Genomic DNA, 23991 nt, shown 5'->3' with positions numbered 1-23991 from the left:
CTCATAGAAAATGAGTCAGATTTTCTTTAGGGATGAATCACCAAACTGAGTGTTGAACGGATTTGTTGGATCAACCAGTCCTCCAACAAACTTGTTTGAGGTTGGCTCTAGAGAAGTGTTTAGTGTTTGCTTTTGCCACCAGTCTCAAAGAACCTTACTCAACTTTTAAAGGAAGAAACCTACTTCGTGAAAAATACTGTGGTGGAAATACTGGAGTGGCTATGATAGCTTTCTCAGCTGTTAGAGCTGAAATGTTTTTGTTTGCCCAGCTCAGAGATAGAATAAGTATATACAGAAAAGAAGCCATAACGTTCTGGTGAAATGCATCTCTTGAGCATAAAGAGCAAGCCATAGGTTTTCCTTCCTCAATTAAGCAAAATCCAGTGATGGAAATAAAGAGCCTTGATAGCGATCATAGTACTTTTATCTGTTGTTGAATGCTCCATAGGCCTAAGATGAAAGAAATGAAAGAACGTTAATTCCTTAAAGATGTGAAAGAGATTCCATTCACAAAAGCCGTCACCAACAGTGGATTCATACTTGAATCACACAGTGATAGTCTGGTTTGCAAAAGAAATCCTAACTTCCTTTCCTCGTAACTGACTTGCATCAACATTAGAAAGATATATCCCCCTTTACCTTTGTATTGGTTGTGTTCTGGGGGGTGTTTCATCGGAAGTCTTTTTCACAAGTAGGGTTAGCAGCACTGGTCTTGTCTCTCGGTAGGTTAGGACCTGAGCGCACCACATAGCGTACATCTATGCATCCTATCTTTCTGCTAATAATGCTCTACAGGTCACTTATGAGAAATGGACTTTCTGCATCTTCATAATGCTGTTGGAGGCACAACAGCAACCTCTGTTTCCAGCCATGAAGTTCTTACTGCTGCACAAATCACTATCACAAATCATTAGCAATCCTTCATTGATTAACATCAGGTGTTCCAGGCCTTTGAGTTACATGCTTTGGAGACTAGGGATGTTGAAACCATGCTCATACATGAGTCTTATATGTGTGTGTGTGTGTGTGTGTGTATATATATATATATATATATGTATACACACACACACGTACATATGTCAGATTCCAGTTTGCATTGATGTCTTCATCCATGTGTAATTATATAGTTAGGACTTAACACACAGGGCAAAGGATAACTCAAGTCAACACAAATATGCTTCTTAAAAATAGATTCTCTGGTAGCTGAATAATTTGATTTAGATGAAGAACCAAATCCGTAGGAATGGTAAATACAACTCTTATGACTCAACCTTTGTGTGTTGCTTGACGTCTTAAATTCAGAATCAAATGTATGGGATTGTTTCCATTCCTCAGCAGAAGGGTACATGAAAACTATTGTTCTGTAGCACCTCATTGCAAAAGTGATGATAGATGCCCAAGAATGTATGTATGAAAGTTCTAAATGTTACTCTGTTAAATACTTTAACCGTGATAATCTCCTGTAGCTTGGCTATGAGGCTGGTCTGTAGAGTTTTCCTTCAGTTCTCTAAATATGTGACTCATACCTTGACAGGTATTCCTATAATTCACTGAATAAGCAAAAAAGCACCTACTCTTTTTTTTTTTGTCTACCTGAATGTCGTTAGTCTGGCCAGTGATGCCATTGACAGGATAATCCTAAATCCTCATTTTCTAGGATTCTAAAACATCTTAGTGGATATCCAGAACAACCAGGTTGTTGTACCACAGGTCTCTCCCCCCCACCCCCCCCATCCAGTTATAGACCTTTTTAGCAGCAGTGTTGGAGCTGTGCCCCTCCCACCTTTTTTTTTTTTTTTGCTGCAGAGGTGGCAAGTTCCTCTCAACTTCTTTTGGCAGTGGCCCTGTTCCTCTCTTCTTTGAATTTCCCTGACTTTTGAGATGGCATTAAATACCAAACAAGACAGAACTCAGGTGGCCCACTTGTCATCTTACTGGCAGTAGCCGTTAGATAGATAGATACATACATGTCAGTGAATCCAACCCCTGGGTTACTCGAGTTGTATCTTGCAGCACCATGGCCAGAGTCTCCACATGGAGACTATGTTGGCAGAGCTGCTACCTGGATAAGCACCATGGAGAGAGTCTTTATAGGCCAGGAAATTTCAGTAGTCTTGGAAAAAATCCAGCAGAAAAATCCACCTCTCTGAGTGGAAGAATTTGTGAGTTTTAGTAATCTTATGTGGACCCTTGGAAGGTAGAGTGTTAGTCAAAAATCTTCTATCTGCCCTAGAACAAAGTCCAGGCTGTTTCAACTTAGGATATATATTAAAGCAATATTAACCTGTTGTGCTGGAACTGCAACAGTGCAGTTATAGCTAGATTCTATTCACTAAGGTATAGAGAACTTCTATGAATGGTTATGGGTTTAACTGTTGTTTGATGTTCTTGTAGTAATTTTTTTTTCCCAAATTTTATGAATATTCCTTTAAGCTGTATTTGTAAGATAACTTTGTCTGGAAGAGAGTGCTTTGTTGCTTTCTTCATCTTTAGTTGGGGCACTGCTACTGAACTCTCTAACCTATTTTCTATGGAAATCTTAAGAGAATGAAAGTTAGCATTTCTCCTTTGACCTTGTCTGCCTGGACAAAAGTAAATGAAGAATCCATGCTTTTAATATGATGCATGGCCTGAAATTTTTAATTCATTTAGTCTGTGGTTTAAGTTTTTTTTTTTTTTTTTCTCCCCTTTTGGAAGGGCATAAAATTTCCTTCCTTTTTCAGGGAGAGGAGGGGCATGTTATGACCTTTTTTCCTAGCTTGAATCTTAAGATTAAAAATTTTAGAGGACTATTTTTCATCATCAGAAGGTCAAATAACCTTTTTTCCTGTAACTTGTCTGGAAAATCTTTATTAAAAAGAGTGACTTTAATGTCTATTTAGAAAACAATTATTGAATGACAAATAGCTTTGGTTTATGAATAGGGAATGTTCTAAAATAGCTATTTCCTTCTGTTGAGGAAGTAAAGCAGGCTAACATCTTTATACTAGAGTAGTTTTGACATTTTGTTGATGCTAGCTTGTGGTCTGTTTCTCCGTCATCTGTATTAATTTCTGCCTTCTAGAGAGACTTCTCAAGACTTGATACTTCATGAAACCAGCCCTCAAACTGGCTCTTGCAGCTTACAGGGAAAATAACTCTCAACTCATAAAGATTCCCAAGCTTGTCTCCTGTTGTAGCCATCTTAGGAGCTTGCCTCTGCATGCCGTTATAAGTGAATTTCTTGTGTCCAGCCAAACAATGCTCCTTATGCTCATCAGGTCCGCTTGAGATCCCTATTAATGCCAGACAAACCTAAAGATGTAAAAAAATTAACTTCAGAAAAACAAAATTTTTTTTGTTTTAGAGGGTATTGTTAGAAAAATAAAGTACATTGATAAAACACTATTAAATGCATCTGAGGTCAAGATCTCACTAGCTTTCTTTTATTATCTTGGTGACATATTTTTTTGTGTAGAAGTCAGCATTCTCCCCCTACCCCCTTCCATGAACAGTGTCTTTTGCAACTGACTTTTCATGGGTAAAACTGCCTAGTTGCACCCAGGAATTATTAAGATTTTATTGAATGCAAAGAGCACTTGGAAGGTTTTCTTTTTTTCTCTAATTCTGAATTCAGGCAGACTGCTTTGTTGCATCTTGAATTAGTTCTTGGTTTCTGTGACAGCGCAAATGAAACTATGCTACTTTGGAAATAGGAAGGATGCATGAAGCGTAGGGGCATTTTGTTTGTGGGTGGTGTGGGGTTTTTGTGTGTGTGTGGTTTTTTTTTTTTTTTTTTGGAGAATTTCTAGTGTGTTGTTTTGATGGTGTTAGTCTGTGACAAGTATTAAGTTGTCATATGTGCCATCCATGGAAAGCAAGATGAGTTAGGTTTGAGAAATGCATAAGTGATTAGTCTGAGCATTTCCTTTTACTTTCTTCCCAGTGTTGTCTATATTAGACCAACTTATGTTGTGGGTATCGAACATTACAAGGTAGAATGATGACTATTGTTCCACGAAGTAATGTACCATTCTGTAATGTACTGCAGACCTGTCTTTTAAGTAAGATACCTTTTTTCGTTTTGTTTCCTTCAGGCTCAACATGGCTAGTACGTTCCAGGAAATGCCTACGCGTGATGCTTCTCTCTCTGAAAATGTTGATGCTAAGCTGTCCTTTCTACCTGAAAAACTGAGAAAGAAACTGCTTCCCTTTCAGGAGAAAGGCGTCATATTTGCACTTCAAAGAAGTGGCAGGTAAAATCCTTTTTGTATCCTGTGCTGAAAAGAATTATCTTAGGAAAACATTAATGAATGGTTAGAAAAGCTGTGCGAAATAGCATCTCTTAAGGTGAATTGTATTGTAGAAATCTTGTAAACTGTAAGTCAACATGGTTTAAAATGAGGGGTTGTTTCGCCTTTTTTTCCCCCCCAGGAGATGAACAAATTTTAATAGTACATTATGCAAAAGTATATTATGCTTATATTATCAAAGAACTTCTCACTTGAGAGAAGACTGAAATCAGTAAGACCATTCTTTTTGTCCTGTTAATAGAGGGTTCTTAAAATAAGTTAATTCACGTTTGTTTCTGTAGTTCCTAATGGCGTGGTAGAGCTGTTAAGAGAATGACTAACAGATCTTGACGCATCTGTGTAGCGTTCTATTTTAAACTTGGTACAATTGTAGCATGTAGTCAGGATGTTCTGGAACTCGCTGAGCTGCAACAGCAGAGTCTAGCAGCGTGCGTTTTGTAAGTGCTCAGTTAGCAAGTGCAACAACTAACAGAGCAGGTGTTCAACAAGTAAGTACCTGATAAATTAGAAAAATAGCTTAAGCAAGAAGCTGGAGATGTGGCCAGCTCTTAGTGACTTACAGAGACAAAGAAGAGGGAAGGGAGATGCTATTTCTGCTTAATACATTTTAGAAAACTTAGACAATTGCAACTCAAAGTCACGGGACTACTGCATGTTGTTCTTACGGGAAATATTTCCATATTTTTTCTCCTAAATTATTTTTATAGTTATTATTTTTTAAATATTTTTGAAAGTAAAATTTTGAGTCTTGTACAAATGAAACAGCTTTAGCTTTGGTGTAAGGAAGGAATTAAGTTTTTTTTTTTTTTTTTTCTGCTAACTTAATCATCTTGCTCATAACAAGAGACAGGTTCTAAGGTGGTGTTTGCTAATGTTTGAAATTATTTTGCAGGAGAAAATAAAATGTGCATGTCTTCTCTAAAGATGAAAAATTGGAAATTAAATGTTTATCCTCAGGTCTTGCCATTATATGGAACTTTTGATCTAGTCAAGTTTCCTCTGAAATTCTTCATTTAATTCTCTTCACCTGGCCAAACAACATCCGCAATTACAACGTTGCTGTCTTGAGGGGACCGAGTAAGCTGTAAATGTATTATGCTGCCAGGCTAGACAGCAGAGTGGAAAGATGGGTCCAGCCATTAAGGCACAAGTCTGGGATTGAAAGAGCTTCAAGCTATGTTGCACTAGCCATGTTAGGTACTTTCCTGCCTCACAGTAGGACTGTGAGAATGAGTGTGTTTTAGCGTGTCACTTAAGACCTTGATAGAGTAGACAGCAAAGTCTGCACTAAAGATTTGAATGTGATAAATCCAAAGCCTTAGGCTACCAAGTCTCAGTTGATCTCTTCCTAGTAATAGGAAGTGAGGCTTGTAATGTGCAGTCGAGGTACAATGAGGTTGAGTTATATACAAATATACAATTGTTTGTATAATGAAATAACAAAAGACACTTCAACGTATGTAGTTGCTTTAATGCTAACTAATATAGGCTAGTGGATACATTCACCATGGCTGCAAAAGATCTGATTTGTTGGCATAGTAAGTTCTATGTTACCTGGGTCAAAGTAAGGAGTTATGTGCATGCTATCAGCCTTCATATAAAGTAAGATGTATTAAGTTGAACTTTACCAAAGAGTGTTTTGATTTTTTTGTTTATTTTTGTTTTTTTTTAAATTTGTCCCTTACTCAAGCAGATCTAATTTTCTTTCAGTCCCAAAACAGAAAACAGGAGCCTGTGCTGCTTGTAGCTGACTTTTATTATTGGTCTGTCAGCCCTTGGCTCACCCAGATCTCTCCCTTTTGTGTGCTTCTTTATTATTTAAGTTTTCCTTCAGTATTCCGACTGGTGCGTTTTAGCAAGATCTGGTACTTTTCCATGAAAGAGTCTTTTTGAGTTTTAAAAATGTATAAGCATAGGACTTGAAGAAAGCAATATGTGGATTTGAGCTCTTCTTTCTTCTATCCCTCAGGCTGTGCACTCCCTGCGCAGTCATCACTTAATCCATGCTTTGCCATAGTGGCAAGAAACTGCTATAGAGAAAGTGCTCTATTGTTGGCTGGCTAGATCCAATAAATACTATCTTCGGTTAGACAAGTGCCTGGGATCAAAGGAAGACTTTCTGATAGAGCAAAACTTATTTCTTGCATGAAATATACCCTCTGAGATGACTAATGGGACTGGGATTAACTTATTAATCCTCTCCCTTCCCTTCCCTTCTGCCCCTCTCCCCAGTTTTCCCCCATCGTAAAACAAATATGCTGTTGTGATTTGTGCTTTTGCTTTTTTAGAAGAAGAGGGGCAGCAGAGGAGGCAGACAGATCCTAGCCTTTTCAGTGAAATGTTACACTGGCGTTATCTAATCTAACGCATACTGCCTAACATTTTTCTAAAACTATATATATATATGTGTGTGTGTGTATGTATACATATATATAAAATATTCTGGAGCCAACAAGATAGTGTAATTCCACATGTACTGAAATACTTTCTAGCTTACATACGTGCCTTAAAGATATAGAATAACTGTATAGCTGCTTATTCCTTGCCAGATTATTCTTCAAAAGTGCACTTGGGAATAGGTGCCTATGACCGCAGATATGTTCAATATTAATATGTTCAAATATTAATGTGCAGAAAAGATATGTCCACACACATTCTATCCATGAAAACTTTTTTATTTTTGTAAAACTGTAACTCACTTTTAAAAATAAATATGTATTTATCTTTCTTTTTTTTCCTTTCTCTCCTTTAAAGTATCTCTTGAAAAGAACAAACTTGCCCCTTTCGTGACCATGAGTTCTTAAATATGGGATTAGCAGATCTTTAGGGCCTTCCACTTGTTATTATTAGTATACATTGTACAGGGTGGGGAAGAGCAAGTCTTTCTGCTGCTCTTTGCAAGCTGTTAGTTACAGTGTGTTGGGCAAACCTGGATAAATCCCCATTTCCTAAGAGCTCAGCAAAACCTAATGGCAAGTGAGAGCCATAAACTGAAAACCTTAAAGCAAAGATGTCATCGTGCTTGTAGGGCTTGGGAGTTCTGAGTAACAGTGTGTACTTTTCAGGCCTGTTTTATTCTTCCTTGTAAAATCTATGAAATATGCAAGAAGAGACTGACTTGAGAATAAAGGCCTAAACTATACTGAGAAGTCACCAGCCAATGGCCAGGTGTTAGGCAGGAGGAGATGTGACAATGCTGAAGAAGATTACTTTAGATGATATAGTAGAAGTTTGGCCAAATATCCAAGATGGGGAGATATATCAGCAAATGGCTTAATTGTATTGATAAGGACTGTAGTCTGTCTTTTTTCCTGAAGCCCACATCTCTCTTTAGATGGTAATGGTTTTTATTGTTGTGATCGCTTGGAAACTCAGTCTCTTAATAGCCTGCGTTCTTGTTTTGTATCCTGTCTGTATAAAAGTGTGCGACTTCCTACCTCATGTTGCAGCCAGTTTGCAGACCTGAATATGTATTAATGTTTGAAAGTTAGCTCTCTTGCTGCTGGGTAACATCTACAAATCATGTCACTAATTGCTTTTTCAAGTCATAATGAAAACCATCAGCCCAACATTGTTATTTAGCATTGCTTGTCTTGCCAGTGGTGTCAGAGAGAGATGACTTCAGAGACACAGATATTTTTTCTAGAAGTGTTGGCAGAACAATTTGTTTTAGCTATCTTGCTTGTGGATGAGAAAGAGGATTTGAAGATGTTTACCACTCATGAAATAAGCCTTTTCCATTATATTTGCGTGCTAGAACAATATTACTGAGATAATCTAATTGCTTGCTATGTGTTTTTTGACATTTCCTTCCATAAGACTCAATGTGTACAAGCCCATTAATATTATAATTCTTATTTATTTGGCAACAATTTTTGATATAAATTTAGATATTGCAACACTTATTGGTCTGTTTGCCAGTGCTGATGCATAGATATTTCTTTCTTTTTTTAATGGTACTTTTATAAGTTTTAGAGGTAATACATTAACTCATTTATACATTCTGAAGCATGTCATTTTTGGTTTTATGTACATACTGGCTTTGTTTATTATGATTTGGCACAATAATAAGGTACATGACAACAGATGGCAGTAAAATAGTATTCATATGCTCATATCTGGCATTTAGAGCTATCAGTTGTAATGAAAAGGCATGTCTTTTGTTAACAGTTTTTCTTGCTCTAGAAAACATGCCTATATTTTTTAATGTTGTTTTGGATAATAGTCTACAGCACATCACTGATGGTAAATTCATTAAGGAAAGGAGTGTTTTCCCTAGTGTAATAGCAAGTCAATTAGATATACTTCAAAACAGTATGTTTTTTCCTACTGATTGCATCTATGATCTCTAGCAAGCTACACGGGGAAAGCCCATAGTTATTTTTTTCATTAATTAAAACAAACGTTTACCTTAAAGAATTTTCAGCTTTTAGATAAATAGATGTTTTCCCTCTCCTCAAAGTGGACCAGAAAAACAGAAGCTCAAATCAGAATTTCCTCAAACTTGCAAATATGGCTGAAAGGTCCTAGCTCCAGTTTCTCATTGTAAAGATAGAGTGCAGACGTGCAATCTGCTGAGTGTTTAGTACTTGGATCATAGAAATGATAGATCTAGGGCAGGAAGCAAATAGCTGTGTTCAGAATTCCCAGCTGTGCTGTACTGCTTTGTGGGGGTTGTGATTTTCTGATATAAGTCGTACCTAAGTTCTTGGGTCTGCACAAATTTCTTTAACTTCCTAAGATGGCAGTAGTTAAGGAATGAGAAAAATGTCTGCACAGAAGTTGAATCTGGATGTCTTTGCATCGCAGTGGACTAACGTTGTTCTCTCCCTTGAGATCCAAAGCTGTTAAAAATCTGTATTCAGAATCTGCTTTTTTATGATTGGCTTAGCCTGCCTGAGCATATAAGTACTACAGTCTGCATGTCCAGTGCATAGAGAGGAAAAGACTTCTTTTAATAGAACTGTTTAAACCTTGAGGAAGAGGTTATCTTTGTTAAGCTTTCTTTTTCTAGACTCTGCAGAAGATAGCCTGAGTGAGGTGGATTACTCTGTATTAGCCAGAGTAGTATGAAAGGTATCATTTCTATTTAGGTTAAGTATTTAAGGCGGGGGGAGTATTTTTAGTTTTTGCAAGCTGACTTAATAAGAGAAGATATATTCAGTCTACGTTTTTTCATGCTGATTTTAGTTGCTGCTAGAACAGTAGGTTCTTTTCTCATGTATTTTTGTTTAACCATTTTTCCCTTCCACTCTTTCATCCTTTTTACTGAGTTTGATTCTGATTTTATATTATCTTTTAAATTTTCTTTTTCCTTCTGTGTGATGCCACTGTCCCCTTTGTCTACATGTAATTTCTCTCTCCTTTGTCTAAAAGGTCATAAATTGCTGAAAGTCTATTTTATGAACAAATATTAGACCATTGCTTTTTTATATTTTGTTAAAATCATCTCTCTTTCAGAATTAGCTACATGGTTTAAAATAAGACTCCTCAAAAATATTTTACAGGTTCCTATTGGATTGTTCCCCAGCAGTGTTTCTAAATATTCGTCTTTGGAGAGATACAGCGTATTTGTTTTCTGTTAAATTTTGCTTTAAAATTATCATCCCTGTTTCTGTAAGTCCTCAAAACGCTGCAGTGTTAATTTATTTCAATATTCTCATTTCATTTAAGAGAGTAGCATACAACCTTTTTTATGAAGTAAAAACATTAACCGTTCATTTCTAAAGAGAGAAAAATGTAGTAGAAGAGCTTGGCATGGAGAATTCACATATTTTATGCAACTGTAGCTATTTGATAAGTATCAGTATATTCTGTTTGACATAAGTATTCATGTAGAATATTTTTGAAAAGAATTTTCCTTCAAGTTTTATTCACGATGGACTTTTCTGAGCAATGTGCTGGAAATCTGAGCGAGCGAGCCTTCTGACTGTTTCCTTGTAAGCACATAGCGACGATCCATTGATCATATATGCTACAGATAAGGAAGTAAAATTGGTGTAATTACCAAATAAAATACTAAAATATCTTTTACTGACCCAAAATGCTGTAATATAACTCTTATTGTGAGATCTGAGTTCCTATTTTTAAACTTTTGACTAATTTGATCTTAAGATGGAGAGTTCAGAATTTAAAATAAAACAAAAAAAAAACCCAGGACTTCCAAAATAGATAAGATGAAGTTACCTATCTGCCTTCTGTGGGGGATCTACTTACTCCCCCCCCCCCCCCCCCAGAACATTTCTAGGAATGTTTCACTTTTTTAATTTGTAAGCCTCAAGTGCCATCAGCAAGTGCCTCCCTTAGTTGTAGATCTTCAGATGAAAAAGAGACTTGGGAACAGTGACGGGGGAAGGGGAAATGAGTTCAGTGTTAGCTGTGTGCAGTGCAAGTTGGCAGCCAGAGAATCTGTGGTGATAAATCAGTATGTCGTTCTGCCCTTTTCCTGCTACTTAAGTTAGAAAGTGGTCAAGTGATTGGTTTTAAGTATGTGAAGCCACCTGCTTAAATGCGAGGAAACATAAGGTCTAAAGCAAATATTCCAATTTGCTTAAGGGAAGCTGGAAGGAAAAGAAGAACATGATCACAAAGAGAAATTTACCCAAAAGGCAGATGGCTAAACAATTTAAATCCACGTACTTTATGATGCCTTTCTACTGAATAGAAGGGGTTACAAGTTATAGTAGAGAAGATCAAGTCAAAATGGAAAAGATCAGCAGAACTGCTTAGTTCATAGGTAAATGCTGGAAAAGAAGTGGGATGCTCTGTTGGCAGTTGAGTGGATGGTTGGTTTGGAAGTATTTGAAGGGTGTGGGGAAGGAACCAGCTGTGGGAGAAAACTAAACACTGGGGCTGAGAGCCTGGGGTACTGGAGGGGAAGGATATCTGAATTGGGGACTATTGAAAATGGGGAAACTATGAAAGATGAAGAGTACTATTAAATGAGAGGCTATTTACTTTTCTGGATAATTCTTTCCTCTGTTTTCTGATTCAGCGAACTTTAAAGAGGGAAGACCTGAAGAGATTAGTTCTCTGCCTCTTGCAGTGCCAATCATGCTGTCTTTACTAGTATTTTTATCAGTTAACACAGTCCAATTAACATAATCTGATAAACCTGTCCTAGTCTCTGAGCTTAACCTTTAACTTAACAGCCTTGATATATGTTAGCCGCACATCCTTGTCCATGCTGAAATATTGGAATGTGTTGGCTAAAGTGCTCTCATACCTTTCAAATTTTAATAAACATGGGGTGTTTTAGATGTTTTCCTCAGTTACAGGTTGAGGAGAGTTGGAGAAGAGCATAAGACTTAGCATAACCATTCTCCTCTATAATCCTTTAGACATTTAATAATGCTGCAGATATGGCAGTTTAGTGCATCTTTCATACATTAGCTTGAGGATTTTTTTTTTTTGTTGTGAATACCTAATGTAATTCAACGGCAGGGCTATCATCTAGCTTACATCTTCTGGGGCTCTATTTTTGGTGAAGCAACCTTGATTATTTCTGCGAGGAAGTCATCTCTCTTTGTTCTAGTTTTAGGACTGTGTGCTGTGATTACTGACACATAAATGTAACGGTTGCTTGCGCAGTTTTATATAAAAATGTGCTAAGTTCAGATTCCTTAAATAACCCATGGTTGAGATGTTAGTGCTAAAGTGTTGGCTTGTGAGTAGGAGGAAAATTATATGTTGTAGTGTTATATAAAACTGACTCACAGGAGTAGGTGAGAATCCCAAGAATATCAGAACACCCACACTAGTGAAAGAAAAATGTGTGCGTCCTCTGTACAACATGTTCCAAAGACTGCATTAGCAAAAATAGTATTAATTTGTTTGAGTAGTAGCAACATTTTTCAGAGTTTTAAGCAATCAAGTGTTACTGCTTTGATGATCTTTCCTGAAAAATACATGGAAAAGTGGAGAAATGTATTCTGGAAAAGTTACTTGCAGCTCTTACCATTTTTTCCTGGATAAATAACTGTTGTGCTTTAATTGGAAAGTTAATTTATATGTAGAAGCAAGCAGTAATTGTATTGGATTGCTGTATCCCTTAAAGTTTTAATCCGTGATGTGTAAGGAGACAGGACTGTTTAACTGAGACAGAATCTTTACTGTTGTAAAATATTTCTGTAGTTAAAAGAAATATCTAGTACTGACTGCAGAACTTAATAGAATTCTTCCTATATAGACCACAGATTTATGCTTGTGTGTTGTTAATCTGTATTCTTGCAAGAGCAAAGTTCAAAAACAAATTCTTTGTCCTTGCAAAGACACCTGGCTTGAGTAATCATAATGAATGTAACCATCTATTGTTTGCTCAGGAATGTTGCTAACATTGCAAAAGGGAGTGACTAAAGTGAAAATCATTTTATTTCTGTGTCTCTGGCTTACATTTAAACATCTTTTTCTTTCCCTGAAACTCATTTTATGAGACTGTTTTAGTCTCATAAAACTGCTTTCTAATGCAGATTATTTTCACAAGCCTAGCCTCCCTTCTGTTTCTCCAAGTAACTCATCTGCATAATTTTTTAAAGTAGCTGTGTCTCCTTCTTCATTACAAAGTTGTTTCCAGTCTTCTTGGCATCTACAAGTCCAGGAGCTCATTCAGTGCTCTGAGAGTTGAAAAATTACCCTTCTATTCTTTCGGACTTAGAACTTTTCTGACCAAAGTTGTCCTAGGTTACGGTTTTCTTCCACAGTTCCTTTACCTACTTGGTTATTCTTAAGTTCTGGTTTCTTTCCAAGCTTTGCTGTAGTAGGAATCTGCAAATTTACCTTTGCTTGGTACTTGACAGCCTTTACAAGACTGTTCTGATGTTGTGTGCTTGCTCTTGAATATCTGGCTGTGGGGTTCTGCTTCATCCAGATTTGTGTGGTCCCTTAAACTGTCAAGTTCTTTATCTTTGGAAGAAAGCTTTAAACACACAGATGTGGATTTTGTGTATAACCTCAGCTGCTTTTACTGGTTCTCTTTTGTGTGGGGAGAGATCAATAGTAAGATTTTGGACCTGTGTGCACCTGAGGTGAGCCAGCAAAGTAGACCTCTTGTTCTTTCTTTGTATGCTTATTCACTTACAAGAGTACTTGCTCAGACAAATCTTTCTATTTAGTTCTTTGTGTTTGCATTTCAATGGAAAACCTCTTTCAAACTTTAACATAAAACTACGTCTTGAATAATACAGAATACCTCTTGAAACGAGAGGGTTTCTAAATCCAAGTGGAGATTGGACTGCATGGTTCCCTTCTATTTATGAAAGCTATTCCTGTGTCCAAAGCCTGTTGCTAACCCTGCAATTGCAAAAAGATTATAAATACCAGGAGAAGTGTAGCAGCATATGCAATGCATCCCAGTGAGATTCTGACATTTTCTGCTAGGGGAAAAAAAATAGCTGATTTCCTTGATAAAAGGACAGAGCTTAAAATGCTAGTCACAGGATTCGCTAGGGAGAAGGGAAACCTCTAGAACAGGAAAGAAGCTGAAAGGATTTGTCATCGGCTGTGATGCTCGTTGTATTGTTGAACCCTACTGCTGAGGGTAAGTGTAACTGAGACATTTAAAATGATTCTTCCTGCTTTTCTGAAACTTTTGACCATGTGGGCTGAGCTTATAACAGGATATGAAAATGAGTAGCATAGCTCTGATTTGTATTCTTGGATAGAGCTATTATTAAGGTGTCATATGAACAGATGGGATATGCACGATGAGGCTCAAATTGAGTAACTACCAGTTGAGAGGAAATGACTAATTGAACGGATTCAGAGAACAAGAAGTCTGCCTTCTTGCAGTCAAAATATGTGAAACAAAAATACGTATTTGTCCCTTCAAGTGTATCTGAAGATCTGTTTCTCCTGCTTTGACAGCATGGAACCTTTATGCTCTTGTTGGCAGCTTGTCTGACTGCAATAATACAGAACATACTGAAGTTTGTTTTAAGTAGAGGTGGCATATTTTAAAGATTATGTAAAGCAAAATGCAAAGTCTTGCTTTTAAAGAGCTTAATGTAACTACTGCCTATCTTATGCATTCCATGTGTTCTGAGCTATAACGATTGGCAAGGTTTTCACATTTCAAAACTAATTGCTGTGATTATAAGCTAGAGACACTTGATTTCTCTCTCGGTGATACGGAATGTGACTATACCCTATTTTTCATTTCTCTTGAGTCTAGTGAGCAAACTTTGGACTTGTAATATTTTATAACTACATTAAGCGGGCACGTTTAAGACTCTCATTCTAAAACTATGAAAATTACAGAGGATGAACGCTCTTAGAATGCTTTGTCATTAAAAAAATTCCTCAATTCCTGCTTGCGTTAGTTTTATTAACAACTACCTGTATCATAAGCTCATCTTGTGTACCATGTCAAAACTTTGATCAAGCTAAGTATTGATAAAATGTTAATTTGCATAAATCAGCAATTTTCAAACTGCCGCATGTTGGGAATTTGAATCTGAACAGGTGTGGATCAAAGCAGTGATTCATGCTGCCAATTGTATCATAACAGAGGACTTAACAGATTCACAGACTCTTCTAAGCAGTTAACTGTGGCTTTGAAAATAATTCTGTGCACTTGATACATATCAGTCTGTGATGTGTCTAGTCCAGCGTTTAACTGGCTAAAAGCAATTGATGGGTTGCAAGTATAGGAGGAAAATCCAAGCTACTTCTGGCAAAGCTATTCCAGCATTGTGTGGGAGAAGAGAATTAATATTTAACTAAATAGCAAAATGTCACTGTAAAGCCATGAACGTTTGCAGCGTAATTCATTATGAAGTGTCAAAGTGAAAGTTACTATACTTTCACATATATATTCTGATAACACTAACAAAAGCAAAAAATCTTGTGATTCAGAAGCGGTGCAGGCTAGTTATTTCAGGTAAAGAAGGGGAAATTTTGCTCCCAGAATCTGCAGTGCCTCGGATTCCCTGTTTGGTGAGCTGTTTTTCACTTCCTCTAAGTAGTTTCCCTGTTGTTGCCTTTGATTTTTACTGCAGATTTTCTTGGAATAGATGGGTGGGAACAATACTTGAGGATTTATTCTCAAATTATAGTACTTTCAAAGAGATTCAGACCGCTTAAGGTGCGAGCTGTATGTAGAAGTACCATCTTTTTGAACTCTGTAAGCATGAAATACATTGTCAATTTGGAAACATAGAACTGGAAAAATCTCCTGTGTCCTAAAGTTTCTGCTGCTGCAAGCAGCCACAGAATTACGGAATGGTTGAGGTTGGAAGGGACCTCTGGAGATCATCTAGTCCAACCCCCCTGCTCAAGCAGGGTCCTCTAGAGCACGTTGCACAGGATCATGTCCAGGCGGGTTTTAAATATCTCCAAGGAAGGAGACTCCACAACCTCTCTGGACAACCTGTGCCAGTGCTCAGTCTCCCTCACAGGAAAGGAGTTTTTCCTCATGTTCAGATGGACCTTTCTGTGTTTCAGTTTGTGCCCATTGCCTCTCATCCTATCTCTGGGCACCAATGAGAAGAGTCTGGCCTCATCCTCTTGACACCCTCCCTTCAGATACTTATACACGTTGATCAGATCCCCCCCCCCCCCCCTCAGTCTTCTCTTCTTTTCTCCAGGCTGAAGGGTCCCAGCTCTCTCAGCCTTTCTTCACAGGAGAGATGCTCCAGTCCCCTCGTCATCTTAGTAGCCCTCTGCTGGACTCTCTCCAGTAGCTCCACGTCTCTCTCGTACCGGGGAGCCCAGAACTGGACACAGTTATCCAAAGGAGGCCTCACTAGGGCTGAGTAGAGAGGCAGGATCACCTCCCTCGACCTGCTGGCAACACTCTTCCTAATGCAACCCATTTGTTTAATAGCAACAAATGAGAATGAGTGAAAAAAGTAAAACACAACAACTACTTATTGTTCTGCAGATACTGATATTGTCAAAGTCTGTGGCTACGGTTCACTCTAATGCAAAACATTCTTATTTTATAGAGAGATATCTGTTCCTGTGGTTGAAGTATTTTTAAGGCTTTTTATTTTAATTCTATTCAGCTTGTAATTGTTAAAGCAATTTGTAAATCACTCTGAATTTATTCATTATAGCTTATTATTCTAAAAGAAGAGTGAAGATTCAAGTAATTCATTCACGTTCACCAAAGAACAATACGATAGAATCTTATTTTGAGAAATCAAAGAGACAATACATATGTAACTCTTGTTAGTGTAGATTTATGGAAAGTATATAGAAAATGCCTATGTCCAAAGTGAAATTATTAACATGTCATTATTTATGCAATTACAGTAAAATATAGCTTGGTATGCTGAGAAGTGCTATATTTGTCAGCGCAAATTGGCAAGGAGCACTTGTATTCCTGTTCTTTACCACATTTCCTTATTACCAGATGCTACTCAGAGGCAGTGTACTTTCGGTTTGTACATTTCCATTTGTGCATTTGCTCTGATATCCTTTAGGTTTAAATTTACTATACTGTTGAAGAATGTCTTTGATTTATTCTTGAGATTCTTCTGCTCTCTAGCTGGTTGCTATGGTCATACTCATTTTCAGTTTTATGTGGAAGGTATTTCAAAAAACCAGCAGCACTGGATTGTTAAACATTCCAATTGATTTCAGGCTTCAAACTCTTTTTTGAAAAACGTGATTAATGTACTGAAAACAGGTGGCCTCTGAAAGAATCGGCAAAAAGGAAGACTTACTCTGTGAACTTCAGTTCAAGCAATTAACAATAGGTATCAATTGAAAGAAAAGATCCCTCTTTGAAGTGAGCAAAAACTAACATTGTTTTAAAATTGGAATGGTCTATTAGTTGTCTGCAAATAAATGTCTTTGCCCAGCTGCAAATTACAGACATCATGGCCCCACAGTGATGAGCTGTCCCTAAAAAGAATTCTCTTTCTGTCTTTTTTCCTTTGTAAGTTTGTACAAGTTTGGATTTTTTTTTTTTATTGTTCTATTTTCTTTCTTTGTTTTCATCCATACATCTCTACCAAGGGTGAAATGAAAACATCTAAAAAACAGTAAATATGCCCAATTAAAATGCAGTGGACAGTCAGATGGACTTCCCAAAACTATTACAAGTAGGTAGTGTAAGTTTTTTTTCATATTTAAGTTATATAAAAATATATTTTGAATTACTTTTTACGTTAGATGTTTGAAAGAAAGATTATGACATGTAATTCTACACGGGCAGATTGAGTGGGCCAGCAAACAACAGTGTATGGTATTCCTGAGCATACCAAATAAACGTCCTGCAAGTCATGTCTGAAAAGTGCCAGTGTATATTTTCTGCCAAGACTGTTATTTTGACCACTGAAATTTCCATTCTGGCCACTAGGCAAGATGAATATTATTGGGTATTATGTCAGATATAAGTTGATGGTGCTGCTACAGTCATTGATCATTAGTGAAAGAAAAAAAAGCGGTTCGGTGGTTTGGAGCAGATACACTGACTTCAGAGTACCTGACACTAAAAAAGCTGTTCAGTATTATTTAAAAGGCTTTCAGTATCAAAATACAGAAATTTTATGTCTTTTTGGCATGTTAAATCTTTTCCGTCATTTCAGGGAAGGAACATCTGCGTTTGGGTTACATGGTGCGGTGGGTGCATATCTAATTAGGTGACAGTGGGGGTAGGAGAAGTTTCATTTTCCTTGGAAGATGCAGTGGCTGGGAACAGACCATACAAAGAAACCTTCCAGAGCAATACAGCAAGATTGGTTTGTGCCCATTGCTGAAGGCTACTGGGAATAAGAAGTTAAAAGCGCAAGCCCAAAGGGTACTTTGAGTTTTGGGGGAAAATAAGCAGAGTAATGGTGGCCTTTGAAGCTTATTCCCTTCCAGGGCTTGAAATAGCTTATAATTTCTGAGACTTGCTGCTGTTCTGTGAGTAAACATTTATAAAGGCTTGACCGAAGAGATGCACTGCGTAGAGCTGACAATCAGTTACTCCTATCGTTTAGTTCAAGCAACAGCAGTCGGGGATGTATTTCTAAATGGTTTGACTAAGCCGGTGTCCTTTGTGTGGCACTGTGATACCAAATGGTGGGAGTTATTTTTCCTGTTTGCTTTTTTGCAAAACTTGGAAAAGTGCACAGGGCTTGAAAAACTTTCCAATTTACTTAAGAGCTGGAGGATTCTTTACTTAAGAGCTGGAGGATTCTTTTAATTGCCACTTAAGTGAAGCCCAGGGAGGTGTGACTATTGAACTCTGACAATTCTTACGAAGATGCAGAAATTCATACTTAGTACCTGCCCCAGACCTCGCCTTTGAACTCCCGTCGTTGATTTTCGTCAGAACGTACGTGGTAAATCTGTAGTTCTGTGCTGTCTGGGGTGGGTACAGGAGGAAAAGGAACTTTAAGTCGTTGTCTTGCTGCATGACTTAAAGGGAATAGATTTTGTTCGCAATCTGCTTGAATTCGAGTGTTTGCCTCTGAATTTTTCTGTATACAAACTTTTATATGTATGAATAAAATGTGTGCGTCTATTTTATCTGCTTATAAAAATAGAACAAACTTGTAATTCTTTAGATAGTGCTTTTGAATTGGATAGCTTTTCTGGGTGTATTTTTGTTTTGTTGCTGCTTGGAAAAGTTTGTAAAATAGCCGAGGTAATAGGGAAGTCCAATGCATATGTGTGGAAAGATGCAGCCATGACAGATATTTTTAAAATTGCCTGCAGCCATAGCTATTTTTTCTTCTTTAATTATACTTATTTCACAGAATTTATATGGGTGAGTCCCTTGCTTGCCAGTGTGATATTCCAAGTAGTATTTTTGATCTAAGTGAATGAATGGCGTACGGAGGGCAGGGACCCGATGAAGTCCTGTTAACTCTGTAACAGCACCGTGCATTCGATGACATAGTTAAATGTCAGTCAAGTAATTCCCCTTTTTCTTCATCCAGTCTCAAAGATTTGCTGAGGAAGGCTGGGCTGGAAGTGTTTAAGTTCCCTCGACCCTATTTGAGCCAAGAATGTACATAGGAAGACATAACATATCTCTAAGGAGTTTATATCAGAGGCAACCTTTGTTTAGAAAATGTAAATACACTGAACAAGATTTACTAGTTTTTTTGACTGTGGGCTTGGAGTCGTCATTGTCTTTACATGAAGTAATACGAGCTAAATGACTCCAAAATGGAAAAAATCAAGTTCATTTTCTAATACTCTAGCTGGCCCAATTTATGTGGGGGGGTCCATTTTATTTCAAAACAAATGAGAAAGGTCTGGAAAGCAGCTTTGTAAAAATCAATCTGACATATAAATCATCTGTAATCATCAACCAGCGAAAACATAACCGTTTCTGAAAGGCAGTAAAATTGAAGATAGGCTTTTTCCGTCGAAATTGTCTCTCAAGATTTTATTTAATATAGCACTAGACTGAAGTAGCAATTCAATTTTACAGTGCAAGTTCTTTAGTAATTCTAGCAAAATGAATATATTTTTTGAATGTAAAAATAAATATGGCAATTATTCTTACCAGAATTACATTTTCAGTTGACTTCAGAGATACTGTAGATGAAATGAAAACTTTTTTCCTTTAATTCAGTAATTCTATAACTTAAATCTTTAGTAAACCATTTATAAGTATTGGGTTATCTATTGTATTTACTAATAATTTCTACTGATTTTTTTCTTATCTTTTTGTTTCTTATTTAGATGTATGATTGCTGATGAGGTAAGTGATATTTCTCTTCCTTTAACACTCTTCTTGTCATTTGTGTTTAGCATACGTTATTCAGATGTGACTTTTCTTGTTAGAGTGATGTGGCCTGGAGTCAGCAATGAAAGACTCATAATTCCTGTGATCTTCACTAGATATTCTGAAAACATCCATTTGAAAAAATGAAACCTAACATAAGCTTAGAACAGCCTATGAGAAAACTTCATAGGTTATTTTTAATTGTGTTTAGGTAGGTTAAATCTCCTATACTGTGGAGTCTTAAAAATATTAACTGAGTTGATCTTTAGCGCTTTTATAGCTGCATAGATTAGTATGGATTAAGAAATATTCATGGAGCAAGGAGATGAATTTTGAACAGGTATATCTTCCAAAGATGAATTTTCTTAAAAGCACTGATCAAGTACTAATAGTGAAATTCATGTCTTTCATAGATTTGAAAAGTAATAATTTATTTCATATTCCTCATGTGTTGCCAGTACAAAACCTTACTGAAAAAGAGGTAATGCTTGGGGGTTGATGTAGTCTCCCAATTCTATTTGAGTAAGTTTCTTCCGGTGCTGGAAAGGGGCAGGGGGAAGAGAGAGAGAGAGGGAGAGGGAGGGAGAAGGAAGGAAGGGGAGAGAGATGGAGAGAGAGGTATTATTGGGAATAAAGTGTCTCCTCATAGTATAAAAATCTCATAACAATTGGAGTTAAACTGTCCCTGCGTAGAATGTGAAATTTCTGGAAACTTTGGAGAAAACAATTCAATTTTTCCCAAGCTCTCTTCTGCTCTGCCTTGAATGCTTTTATCTGCAATAGCTCTTTGTTCATTAAAACAAAATTTTTTTTCTTCCTCAAGGAAGGAAGTAATACTATGTATAATTAATCAGCAATAAAAAGTTCTGCAAGATACATTTATCCTGAAGTAAATAATGTACATTTAAATCATAAGGACAATAGGCCTGGCAGCGGAGGAAGGGTTGTGCCAAGTAGCATGTATTTTGCACCTGTTGATGCATCTCTAAAATACGAAACAAATATTGATAAAAGAAAACATCAATATTGTGAACTTGTATAAGAAAAGGAGAGTTACCTATGAAAACTGGAGATTATTACAAGTACTGTAATATGTATACATACCTGTATTATGTAGCATGTTTGAAACAAGCTACTCTACTTTTAAGGAATGAAGTACAACTTGCAACTTTTTGTGCATATAAAGTTCTAAAAATATATTACTTTGCTTTCCTGGAGCAAGGAAGATAACACCTTTCGTTTTTCCCCCAGACTTTCAGTTTTTCCGTTTTAGCCACTTCCAGGGCTAAGAAGGAGATGTTTAAATAAAAAATAATTGCATAAATAAATCTGCCCTTTATTCCCCTTATTCCCCTTATTTCTTATGATCCAGATTGGTGCTTGGCTTTATGGGATCTAGGTTATGGGTGCAGTGCTGCCAAAAGACCTACCTTTTGTCTCTTGGTGATTTCCACTCAGTTGCTTGAATCATTACCGGTGCACTAGTGGCTGGGCAGCCCAAACACGTCGGGGAGATGCTCTGGCAACAAACTGAAAATGAGTGGGGTTTTGGTGGTGTGTTGGTGGTGGGGTTGATTTGGTTGTGTTGTTGTTGTTTTACTTGGATTTGTTTTTCGGCTGTGTCATCACCTATTGGTGACACGAGGGGAGGGTTGCAGGAAGGAGAGTGGAACTTGCTTTTTCAAGAGCAGCAAGTACTTACTTGACTTAACAAGGAAATCTCTTCCTTAGCAGTGTATCAACTGTCTCCTGATTTTCTTTTCTCTCCCACATTATGCCCATTTGTATAACCGGTATCCTCCTATGTATTACCTTTTTTATCATCTTCCTCACTGCAGCAGCCTATTCAGATTGTACGCCATTTATTGCAACAAAAATTAACTCTGAATTCCAAATGTCAGCTGATCTGTGATCTATCTTGCCATTGTTTATGGTATTCCACCATGGTTTAGTGCTTACTGAGAGTTTCTGTCTTATGTTTTTACTGTGTCCATTCAGTATTTTGTTTGGCAAATATTATTAATTTTATATGTTGCACCACTGAGAGCCGTAGAAAATGGGCATCGAGGAAAGTTTAATGAAAACTTTACAGTATTTTTCCTCTCAAGAGTTAGTATCGTAGCAGTTCTCTGATTATATTTCATTCTAGTAATAGTAGAGATACTCACTTTGTTTTCTCCTGTAGTTGGGAAATCTCCTGGTGATATCCTTACATCAATTCTTTTAAACTTCATACTGAGGATATAAGGAATTGGTTCTTTTATGTCTGCAGTTGGAGTAGTTAGATAGCAGCAATTAAACTGAGAACGTTCGCTGGACTCTGTGAAAACCTAAACAGAATATTTTGAGACCAGTCTCTGTTTTAGTGCGTTAACAGGAACCCAGAGGTATTTCTTGTCATGTGAACAAGTAAAAAAAAAAAATAGCTGTATTATCTTGACTGTTTTTAAATTCAGGATCTTAGATTCATGCATGCTATCTGTGTGTGTAACTCACTGGATGGGAGAGTTCCTACCCTGACAGTGTGAAACTTAGTAGTAATCATTTCTTATTAAATACGTCTACATATTGTATCTCTACCCTTCACCTTGCCTATAAATCGAAGTTCCCTACTAAGTGGACATCGTTTTCTGTGCTAAAAATCGAAGAGGAACTATTAGCCACTACTCCTGAAAGCAATAGTTTCATTTTGTTGACCTGCTGGGTTAAAGCAGAGTTCTTCGTATAGATCCTCCCTCATTCTTCAGGTGCCTATGCAGCCTTGGACAGCGTCATTATTTTCATGTTAAGAAGATGCCTTGTATTTTTCTAATTTTTGGTCAAATACATAGTGGGATAATGACAATGGATCGCGATTGTCCTTTGTTGCTTAAGGATGTCTACTAATTAAAAAAAACGACAACACACTCTGCTTATTGCGCTGTTGCATTAGAGAACAGGTATTTCTAAACTCTTTTGATAATGGGGGGAAAAAGGGAGTTACTGGAGAAAATAAAGCTGTAGGTAAATTTTTCTTGACACCATTTTTAGTCCTGGTCTTTCCCATTGCATCTTTTTGCATAATTTTGAATCTCTTCTATGTGGTGCTCACTGGGAATAGGTATCAGTACTAGGCCTGTATATCATACCCTTAGAGGGTCTGCAATGTTTTTGTTGTGTCCTTGCTCACAGTGAGCAGAGGTAGCATACTTACCGAGTTTGTTGAGTGGGAGTGGGGGAGGAAGTTCCACTGCAGATCAGTTTGGAGTTTTAATTGTGGTTTTTTCTTTTTCTCCCCCCACCCCGAAACTGATGCAACACTTATTTATTTTTTAAATCTCATCAGCAGACTTCCCTAAAAATCTGTTACTGAGCTGTTACAAAAAGCTGAGTTTAACTGCAGTGCTGAGATTTGCAGTTTTTTCCCTTGTGCTAAATTTACTGAGCTTACTTGTTTTTATACAGAGAATATATAATGTGGTTTAGAGAGATACATATTATCTCTGGCAGCTCTTAAAGGAAGAGTTTCTTAATCTCAAAGTACTTAATCTCAAAGTACTTTTTTTTTGGGGGGGGGAGGGGGGGGAGTAGCTTATAGATAAATGTTCGGACTGATATGTTCTCCTAAAATACTACTTGACGATATAACTTCTATCTTATAGTACAACTTTTTTAAACTGATGTCTTTCATCTGCCTAAATATATACCACTTTCTCTATGTGATATTGCAAACTTGGATATTACTTAATAAAAAGGAGCTAGAAGCAAAATCATCCTTAAGAAAGAGTTATCCTTGTTTTGAATAGCTTTTTTAAAAGGCTTTTGGTAACTTAAGGAGTTGAAGCGGTCATCTGTAATCTGTCCTACCAAGGCCATGAACCAAAATCTTCTGAAATGAGTGGAAATGCTTCTGTTAGCTTTAATGAGCTGAACAGAAGTACTCTTCAAGTGCAATATGTATTGATAGATTTGAACAAAAGCATCTTTTTCATTGAACAAAAATCTGTGGTAACAAATGGATAATCCAGTAGATACTATGTAACTAGCTCT

General features: G+C 37.0%; 1 protein-coding gene across 13 annotated transcripts in view; it reads left to right on the top strand.

The window, feature by feature from the left end:
• ZRANB3 (zinc finger RANBP2-type containing 3) overlaps positions 1-23991 on the top strand; it is a 55907-nt gene that overhangs the window by 4415 nt on the left and 27501 nt on the right. For 11 of the 13 annotated variants that reach the window (XM_068949235.1, XM_068949242.1, XM_068949238.1 and 8 more), the window contains 2 exons: positions 4077-4235; positions 19920-19938. In XM_068949235.1, coding sequence (XP_068805336.1) covers positions 4077-4235; positions 19920-19938 — 178 coding nt within the window. Of the gene's footprint in view, positions 1-3854; positions 3975-4076; positions 4236-4701; positions 4781-19919; positions 19939-23991 lie in introns of those variants that run through there. The other 2 variants (XM_009677403.2, XM_068949243.1) reach the window with 2 other exon arrangements.

This window comes from Struthio camelus, chromosome 6 (genome assembly GCF_040807025.1).
Source record: "Struthio camelus isolate bStrCam1 chromosome 6, bStrCam1.hap1, whole genome shotgun sequence".
NCBI classification, from domain to species: Eukaryota; Metazoa; Chordata; class Aves; order Struthioniformes; family Struthionidae; genus Struthio; species Struthio camelus.
The sequence above is the reverse complement of the archived record's forward strand: the minus strand, read 5'-3'. Positions and strand labels throughout refer to the sequence as shown.